This window comes from Wasmannia auropunctata, unplaced genomic scaffold, assembly GCF_000956235.1.
Source record: "Wasmannia auropunctata unplaced genomic scaffold, wasmannia.A_1.0 LD335900.1, whole genome shotgun sequence".
Lineage (NCBI taxonomy): Eukaryota > Metazoa > Arthropoda > Insecta > Hymenoptera > Formicidae > Wasmannia > Wasmannia auropunctata.
Genome location: NW_012026990.1, coordinates 18,016 through 28,696, shown reverse-complemented (window position 1 = coordinate 28,696; position 10,681 = coordinate 18,016). Strand labels below are relative to the sequence as shown.

The 10,681-nt window shown below is 38.6% G+C and overlaps 1 protein-coding gene across 2 annotated transcripts in view; it reads left to right on the top strand.

The window, feature by feature from the left end:
* LOC105455525 (stromelysin-3-like) overlaps positions 1-10,681 on the top strand; it is a 223,223-nt gene that overhangs the window by 207,978 nt on the left and 4,564 nt on the right. For both annotated transcript variants that reach the window (XM_011698911.1, XM_011698912.1), the window contains exon 8: positions 9,549-9,934. In XM_011698911.1, the coding sequence (XP_011697213.1) occupies positions 9,549-9,934 (386 nt within the window). The remainder of the gene's footprint in view (positions 1-9,548; positions 9,935-10,681) is intronic.

The following is a 10,681-nucleotide window of genomic DNA, read 5'->3' as shown; positions in this document are numbered from 1 at the left end:
TAAAATATCAAAACTTTTTATAGCAATGCTTATTATTCTTGAGTTTCCGACAAAATATTTTGATGATGACCTAACAAAAATTATTTTCAGATTTTTTTTTGGTCTTCCAGCAAAATCGTTCTTTCCGGTTTTCCCATATCTACCTCCTGCAATCATCTCCTTTTTTTACCTTAAATTATTTTTAAGAGACTGGCAGAAAGGGTAAATTTTTTTTATTAAATTTGGAAATTAGCAGAAAACGGAAGTAAAGATACAATAATTTTGATGATTTGCAATTCTATGAAGATTAATTTGCGAGATACTTTCCAGTCTCACGCATGTGACTTGTCAATTGTCATGTGTATCTATTTAATTGTATTTATGATTGAATTCAAATTAGAGGGATATATTGAAAAAATATATAAAAGCACAAAAAATTACGTATGCATTTTTATGCTTTTATAAATATTTTCAATATGCGTTATTAATATTAAATAATTAAACATTAATTAAATTAAATTATGTATGCAGAATATATCTACAAAGCCTCTCCCCATCTTCTATATTTCGGAAACGATTCAAAAATTACGAAAAACCGCGAAATACGCATTCGATCATTTCGAGGGGCTAATCCTCTTAATAGAATATTTCGTGGTTTTTCATAATATTAAATCGTAATATAGGCGTGTGGGGACAGATATTGTAGACAGCCTGTATATGCAAATAAAAATACATAGTTGCATAACCGTGTTAACAAGGCTCAGCTTGTTTATACAAGAGAGACTTTAAGTTCCGCAAGTTCTCTTAGGTGTTTACCTCCTAGCCGCCTCTAGACACTCCCTTGCGGAGAATTTACGTCTCTTTTCTGCTAGTTGGTATGCCCCTTGCAGCTGTTTTCTCATTGCCATACATCTCCCTTGCCCGCCATAAATTGGATCTGTTTGTTAAGCCTATTATAGGGTTGTTTTGACGTCACGTGAGTTTAGGTACTCTAGTCTTAAATCAAAGTTTGGTACCGATGGTAATTCCGTATTGTCAAGTTGCTCGGAACCGGCGCACGCGGGGCGGAAAACGAGAATCGAATAAAAAAAAAAAGTAAATTAATTCAAGTCAAAATTTTTAATAATTTAATTCGAAGAATAAACACGTTAAATCCTGTTGGACAGAAAAATATTTATTCGCCACGTTCCTGCGATTAGGACATGTATAAACAAAATATTGTTTTTTCATAAAATGAAATTGAAAATATGATGCGAGATATAAAACATCAATGGGATAACATCGCTACATGGAAAATTGTTAACAAACAAACTGCCGTTGCAAAAATAAATACGAAAGTGCCTCGAATTTCGAGCGCAAAAGTACGATATAAAAACATGTTGGAAGATATAAATGAATTATCGTGCCATAATGTGTACAATGCGTTCGATAGAAACTCGATTTAATCGCGAAACGGTAAATTTCTGAAGAAAATTTTCTTTCTCCAGAAAATGTTTTTGCAGGAAGATCGCAATTATGTCTCCGAAGAGTTAAATCCGCGATTTCGCGAAAATCGATTTACGAGAGAAATATCGACGAAATTACGAGAACAAGTGTTTTCACCACTTCATCAAAACGCCATAAATCACAGGCCCGATCTACAACTGTTTTCTCGCGGCAAACAAACCTCTGCAAACCGCAAGCAATTCTCTCTCTCTCTCTCTCTCTCTCTCTCTCTCTCTCTCTCTCTCTTCTCTCATTCTCGTTTTCTCTGCTTTTTTTTCTTCTCGATTGCTCTATTTGACGGGAGAGCTTTACGATCTATCGGTCTGGATGGCCTGAGGGTCTTGCATCTCCATTTTCATCTCCACCCTTTGAGGTTCCTTTGCTCCGTTCGAAGCGAACGGTGCTCAACAACGATTCTGTTGATTACGCATCCGTTGGATTATAGCGATCAGGAATTTATGGAAGCTATGTCACTTTGATAAATTTAAATGAAAATTTTTATAACGCGTGAAAGTTAATGAAGTAAAGTGTACATAAATTTAAATAATGTAGATGATAATTTGAAAATTTAGATTAAATTAGAGAAAAATTAGATTAAACTACGCGAGGCGTAGGGACATGCAAAATTGGGATAATTATATCTGAGATCTAAGAATAATTTATAAAAATTCATAATAAACTAAAATCATGTATAACTGTCCACTTTAATAAACTTCATTCTAAGAAGTCATAATTGTGAGTTGAATCATGGAAAAGTATTTTTTTTAATATAATAAAATTGATATAAAAGAATATCTAAATATTTTCAAGTGTAATAAAATTATTACATACTACTAATAACTTATTAATTCTTAATGTTAACGTTTTCACTATCTAAGGTTTGCTTCCTTTAGTTCTTTCTAACTGTACTGGCATTTCTTGCTTTATTCTCATAAATACATAAAGGCTGGAAAGAAGCGGATCATATTGCACTCGTTGCGGTATAATCGACCAGCGGCGTTTTTCAAAACTTAATCTCGTAAGTCCTTAAACCATCGAGCCGCAATCCGCGCAGATTTTTCCGGTCCATCCTGTACTTCCCGCGAGGAAGAAAACGAAGGAAGGGGCTCGGTGAATCAATGCGGGTAAAACCACTTCCCCTGTTGGAACGTACGAAAGTGCCTTTGTCAGGGATAATGAAGGACAGACCAAAATACACTTTTCTCCTTTACGTTCGCGTATTAAGCTCGCGCATTCCACCGAAGCACGTTGCCCGCAGAGCACTCACCAACTTTTCAATCCACGACGGCGAGGGAAAAAAAAAGATCCGCCATCGCCGGCGAATTCTTTTCAATCCTCCGACCTACCGATTCAATATTAAATTACGTGACGTACGTATGAAACGTCTTCGTGTGCCGTTATTGCATTATTATTAACATATCAAATCGCCCGATTCGATAAAATCCATTTTTCTTCCTCCTCTTGGCGTTCTCTCGCTTTCCTTTTTTCACTACCTTTATTTCATTAATTTTCGTCGAGTTTATTGGATTTTTTTTAGCCGCGTTTTAATTAGCTTTTGATGCAGAAATTTCTCTTGGGAAAGCTCCCGGAATTGCCCGTGGCAATGGAAACTGATGCATCCAGCGTTCGTGCATTCCGATGCAGCTGGAAATACGCTTATCTTCATTTACACCAATTACTTCCGGTTTCATCCGTCACATTTCTAGTCTCGGATTTATTTTTTTCTCTCTCTCTTTCTCTTATACAATTAAAATACTTAAAAATTACGGATGATGCCTTATAAGTTTAGCTGTAATTTAGAATCCATCCGCCAACGCGCGGTATTGGCAATACTAATTGTAAATATTATATAAATTAAATAAATAAGAAGGCCAAGAGAAACGAGTACACAATAAAAAAAAAATTAAAACTTTAACAAAGCCATAAAATGAAATTCTAGAACGATTTAGACTTCCCAGAGTCATCTTTAGGTAGCATAATTGAAAACACGCAGTAAAATACAATAAATAAAAGAATAAGTACGTTAAAACACAAAATCAAAATAATAAAAATGGATTACAAATAGCAAAAAAGGCCATGTCAATAACAATATTTGACAAGTTTTATAAAACGAAATTCTCAGATCTTCTTTGCGTCGGGAAGCGCACATGGTCATTCGAAGTCCATCGCGAAGTTATATTATCCAAAATTTCGTTTTTATTATTTTGACTTTGTGTTTTAATGTACTTATTCTTTTATTTATTGTATTTTATAGCGTATTTTCAATTATGCTAGTTGATGACTCGGTATCTCTAGCAAGTCTAAAACGTTCTGAAATTTCATCTTATGACTTTATTAAAGTTTTAATTTTTACATCTTTTTTATTGTATGTGCTCGTTTCTTGGCCTTCTTATCTATTTATTTTGCATCTTTATTAATTTATTACTTTGCATTTACGAGCGGTTTTGAATTTTGATTTATAATATTAAATATTATAAATTAGGTATTATAAATTCATGTAAAACTCGCGTTTCTTCGCTAGAGCGAGAAGATGGAAAAACATTTGTTCGAGAGCGTTTTAAGCTGCGTTGAACAGAAGTATAGTATGGTACACGCTTCCGGTTCCGGTTTCCGCCGGGATTTTTTACATCGGCCGGCTCGTAGCGAACTTATGACGCTATAAAGAGAGACGGTTCTTTACCTTTATTTTTAGTACACGCGCAATATACCTCGCGCGCACTCGCGGCAATAAATTCCGGCGTTACTTCCAAGCCGGACGAAAAACATCCCTCCCGCCACGACGGAACCTGGAAGAAAACCGCGTCGCGGTTTGATGAAGATGCATTCTCGACTAGAGACCCCTTAGTAAGAGTCTGGCCATCAGAATATTTTCGTCATTAGAGAAAAAATGGCGGACAAATCGCGATGCTTCAATCTCGATTTGAAGCATCGCGATTAATCCGCCATTTTTTCTCTAATGACGAAAATATTCTGATGGCCAGACTCTTATATTAAAGAGTCTCATTCACGACCGACCGTGACATCTCGCCGCATCATATTCGTTCTGTGTCGTGCTCCCGCAGCAAAATCATTATCTCCCCGCTGTTTTCCGGCGTTTCGTTTATCTTTTAACTGGCGCCAAGCCACACCCGTCGTCACGTCTGGATCGTGTTCGGTTTTCAGGAATCGTAGCTTCTCATCGCTGCACTTGCAGCGTTAATGCGCCGTTCAGATTTTTCGCTCGAATGGATGCGGCTTTTTAGAAAATAAGGTGCTTCCGCGCCACGGGAATGAAATCCGCGGGTAGTTCTCTTTCCTTTTTTTGAGATAAATTTGAGATATAATGTAAAATTATAAATATCAAATGTTCGCGGAATGAAACTAAATTAAAAATTACGTAAGTAATACATATGTCCGCTCAACCTAACTGAAATAAAATAAAATAAAGTTATTAAAGAATTGTTGTATTGAACAAGAACATTTCGATTTACGTAGAATTGAATTTTGGATCGTGAATTTTGGGGATCGAGTATCCGAAAAATGCTGAAAAATTTACTGAACTAATTTAGAAACTAATATCTGCGGCTTACGAATAGCGTTCTGCGTTTTTCTAAGTTTCGCGAAGATAGCTTTATCTTTACGTAAATTAACGTAATAAAGTTTGAGGCAAACGGCGACGGAGGGGGGGGGGGAGCGTGGCTAACTTCTTTATTATAATCGGAAATTACTTGGCATGACGAAAAGATCGCTCGTGGTCGATAAAGAAGGTTCTCTCTCTCTCTCTCTCTCTCTCTCTCTCGATCGAGAGAGACAGAGAGAGAGAGAGAGAGATAGTTAGAATATTGGAGAGTGCGAAGACAGCGGCAATTACCGAGCGCGTCATTGTAATTGCATCGACTGTCGGGAGTCGAGATTAGATTCGGTGTTCAGAAACCGGTGGTTTCCTCATTCTATCTGTCTCTTTCTCGTCCGCCCTCTATCTCTCCCGCAGTCTAGATTACGCTAATTGGTAGGTCACTGGCGAATATTAATTATCATTCGACTGCAGAACCGCCGTGCGACGCCGCCGCTACGTATCGTGCGAGCTATCGCATCCCCCCGTATACCGTTCGATAATCTCCTCCGGCCGATTTCCCCGGCGTGAGTTTCTATGCAAATGACACACGGAACATGCCAATTGCTTCGCAAAAACCCCGCGTGGGTCGAGAAATTCAATCCCTTTAAACCTGCATTCCCTTGAACGTAAAACACACGTGCGCTGCACCCTTCCGATCCATATGTATATTTAAAATTTAAAAAGAATTTGCACAGGAAAAGCTCTTTTCGAGCATTCGAGAACATTTATCGCATTTTTTGCACTTTTTCTCGCACAAGAATCCTTTACATACATACATACATACATATATAAGAATATATATATATATATATATATATTCTTAAACATTTGTAAAGAAACGTTTTTCTTTTGTGTGTACATAACATTACAGTCGTACTTAAAATTCAATCCCGTCGCTCGAATTGCGAAGTGGATTTTAATCCTCTCGCCGTTTCCCTATCCCGCTAATATATTTAACTCGCGCTTTATACTTGCGGCGCGAGTCGCGTTCATTGTTTCATCTGTCTAATCGGTGTCCCGCGACATATGAGTTTATATAGTTACATAATGCCATTTTGCCTGAACGATCGATAACATAAATTTTGTACGCGCCCCCGTGTACGCGTGATGCCGCACACGAGGGAAATGGAGTGAATTCATTTGCTGTACATTTCCCCTCCCCTCTCCCCTGCCCTTCCCCCCGCACACGTGTTACACATATATGGCGGAAGATTTCGCGAGAAACGCACCTCGTATAATTTTGCCAATTCTGTCAATCCGCGGGCGTACACTGGCTGGCCGGTCGTGGCCGCGCGGAATTAACGAGCGATTTGTGCAAACTCGCGTGATGTAACACACATCGACAGAGAGAGAAAGAGAGAGAGGGGGGAAGGGGAGAACGTATATGCAGAAATACGAAATAAAACGGCCTGTCGCGCGCACACGCACACGCACACGCACACGTACACGCACACGCACACGCACACGTACGTGCCGTATCGTGTGCGATCGAGACAAAACCAAATTTTAACCGCGCGCGTGTTTGTCATCAAAGAGTTTATTGCGTCGCGATGACAATTTGGTATATCGCGAAGTACGTATCTCTCGCCCCGCGCGCGATGGCGATATGTTTCCCTTCTCGTACGCAACGCAAAGTGTGATTTACGCGTTTACATGTATAAATCTCTCTCTCTCTCTCTCCCATCTCTTTCACTTTTCTTTAAATATAAACATGACACAGATATATGACACACTGCGCTTGTCACTGGGCACATCGTTGGACAATCTAACTTTATTGTCTATTTGTACATCCGGCGATATGAATTCGAATCCATGTACACACGGGGACATGAATGCCTTAACACTTGAAGTTACACGATGAGAGAAGAACGCGTTTCTCATTGGAACGCGCTCTGAAGACGCGTTTCTGATTGGAACACGCTCGATAACGCGCAACTTCGAGTGTTAAGACATTCGTGTTCCCGTCTGTACATACATGTCCACGGGAGACTGATCGACTCGTTTTTTTTTTAGTCGTTTCTTATTCTTGCCGTGAAATTAAGGGGGGGGGAGGGAGCCTGGTTTAGCACACTGAAAAATTAGATAACTCTTTTGGAATTTTTTTTTAGGAAACTATTCAACCAATCCTTTGAACTTTATAGGGTAATTTTTTATACTATTGAACTAACAAAAAATGTTTTGTTTTGCCAGAAAAAAAGTATTTATTATGCAAGTAATAATAACATTTATTCGGCGGTGATGGTGTTTGGCGGCGTGCAAGATAAACTCAAAAACTATTCATCCGATTGACTTGAGCCTTTGCACACATCTGTACAAATACTTCCCTAATAACTGCAACCACAGTTTATAATAATATTATTTAATTAAATAATTTTTATTGCATAATAAACACGAAAAAATTTTTGCCAAAATCGCTACCTTTTCTTCCAAGTGTCGCAATTTTCACAATTTCGCATTATTTTCTTTAATAAAAATAGATTCAATTAATGCGTAAACTCTTGATAAACAATAATCTTTTTGGATTTTTTATTTCAGACAAATACAAGCGTCGCTACATTGCGCGCCGCCCGCCGACGCGCCAAATAAAAAGTTATTATTACTTGCATAATGAATACTTTTTTCTGGCAAAAAAATATTTTTTTGTTAGTTCAATAGTATAAGAAATTACCCTATAAAGTTCAAAAGGATTGTTTGTACAGTTTTAACTAAACAAAAATTCCAAAAATCATCTAATTTTTCAACATGCTAAACCAGGCTCCCCCCTTAAAGTGCATGACTCGTTGCGTGTTAGTGCATAACACTCATTTTAATGATTGAATGCGGACTTTGAGCGCTAATCAATCATATTGTTTGATTTTCGCATCGCGTTTGTCTGTCGTCGTTAAATCGAATACACGTCAATCCACGTGAAATCGAATGCCGAATTGGAATGCCCGTAATTATCACGGCATTCCGAGTCGCTGTTTAAGCTCGATTACACGAACTGATGTAGTTACAACTTGTTCGTTAACGGGAAGCGAAAAAGAAAACTATGAATCCGATGGAGGCAATAAAAAAAATCTATACCGATTGCCGTACACTGTAATACACGTTTGTATGTATGAGTATTGATAATATCGAGAAATTCAATTTTCCGGGAGTAGATCGAAAGTTCCGTGGCGCAAAACCTCTGCCGCGCGGCATTTTAAAAACCCTTTCCCTCCTTTTGCTTTCTCTCTCTTTTTCCGCCGTACTTCCTCTCCATTGTCAATCACGTAAAGTAAAATAATGCTCGTATATCAGTGGGAGTCAATAGCCCCTCGACGAATTGCAAACGCATTCTATTTAACCGGCCCGACGCTCGTCGAAAAAGCGCGCGGTTCGCCAGGAAAAGAAAAAAGCACCCGCCCAAATAGTTTTGATAGCCTCGTTAAAATCGCGGCAATCAATGATATTCCAGGACGATCGCAACACAGGAGGAATTGGCTTAAAGCAAAATTTATTTATTTATTTTTCGATCGCTTTGATCGAACCAATAGCGAGCAAGCGGTATCCGCATCGCTTTTTTTTTCTTAACAATTCTGTTATGCAGATACTGTGCGTTGTAAAAAATAAAATAAAATAAAATCAAATTTGCGGCAGCTTTGATAAATTGGAATGATTTTTATTATACGTGTATCTGTTATATCAATATTTTCCTTATAATAGTGATGCGCGAAAAAGAAGACGGTGCATCTGACAATTAAAATATTACGCCGCGTAATATCGCCGCAATTATGCAAGTACAATGTTCGAACGACGAGTTTGTCTCCTCCTTTCTCTCCACAGCGGACTGCATGCTCCTTTTTACAGACACGGCTCGTTACAAATTGTTCGATATCGACCGCCCCTCTTCCCCCTCCCCCCCCGGAATCTCTTTTCACGAGGGAAAGAGTCGACCGACCTGAAAGACGACGGGATGAATTCATTGCGCGCGGATGTAAAGAGCGAAAAAGAAATCAGCCTCTTTTTGCCTCCTCTCGCATTAGCGTATTTGCGTGCTCGCGTTCTCCGCTGGATTCGGACTCGAATACATCGATGTATTCGCATTGATAATGCCGGTCGTATTTTCAGACCGTATATCGTCCGAATACTAGCCTGGGAAAAATCGCCAGAAAAAACGGAGATCCTCTTCTCTCGCGCTCTTGATTTTGCGCTTGCTAACGAATTTTTGCGTCATTGCGTTATATTGATTTTTAGATATATGTCGCATTATGATTTTGCGATAAGATATAGGGGGGATTTATAAGATTATTACATTTACAAGTGAATTTATGAGAATTTATGAGATTATTACATTTACAAGTGAATTTATGAGAATAACTTGATCGGTTTGTTTTTAATTGCCAATTATTTTAAATAGATTAATCTCGCGTGCTTTCGAATGTTAATTTTAACAGACTTATAAATTACATGAAGGACAGAGAACAAAGAACCTAAATAAACGAACAAAATAATTATAATTTCTCAGGGTCTCCCGAAGGTAAACTGTGGGGCAACATACCAGGTGGTCCACCGCCAGCGGAGCAACCGCCGCCAACCCCGACAACGACGACGACAACGACGTATAGGCCTTGGAGGACGAGGCCCACTAGGCCCAATCACTATCCGGACGACGGCAGACCTCGGCAACCGGGTCGTTATCCGCAGAAACCCGACTATAGGCCGCACAAACCCCATCGGCATCACACGACATGGTCGACAACTACGACGACGACGACGACAACGATGAGGCCTACGCCGAGGTTTAGACATCGATGGACCCCGCCGCAGCGGGACGACGTGCCCGACAAGTGCGACATGAATTACGACGCCATCAGCATCATCCGTAGAGAGGTTTTCATCTTCAAAGGACGAGTAAGCGGCAATCAAATTAAAAAAAAAAGGATAACAAGGAAAGAGTGACCCAAAAAATCGTCCGTTTTTTGGGCCTACAATTTTGGAATTAAACTGTGTGCCAAATGTACCAAATAATGAGATATTAATTACAGAGAAGTTTCAAGTTGAGACGACATTTGTTATTAGAACTAGAGGGAGGGGAGGGGGGAGAATCAAAATTTATTATCGAATTTTAAGAGGGCTCCAAAAAACGGACACTCGATTTTGGGACTGAACTGTGGGCCAAATGATACTATATAACGAGACATTAATCACAGAGAAGTTTCAAATTGACAATTGTTATTAGAGCTGGAGGGGAAAGGAGAAATCAAAGTTAAGCCGAGTTCTTTTAAATCTTGCCGAGCAGTACTGTACTACTAACGAAGCAACGGCCATTCCTGTGGCGAACGTACTTCTGCAGAATGACGCTCGTTTTGAATGTAAAAAAATCAGATTTTCGTATAAAGAGACGTAATATACGTGACTCCACCCCTCCAGCTATAACAATTGTCATCTCAATCTGAAACTTCTCTGTAATTAATGATTCATTATAGACAGGGCTGGGCATATTTCAAATACTTATATTTGAAATACAGTATTTGAAATACAATTTGTATTTTGTATTTTGTATTTCAGCGGAACACATAAAAGTATTTTGTATTTTGTATTTAAAAAAAACTATTCAATGTATTTTGTATTTCAAATACAATTTCAATCTATTTTGTA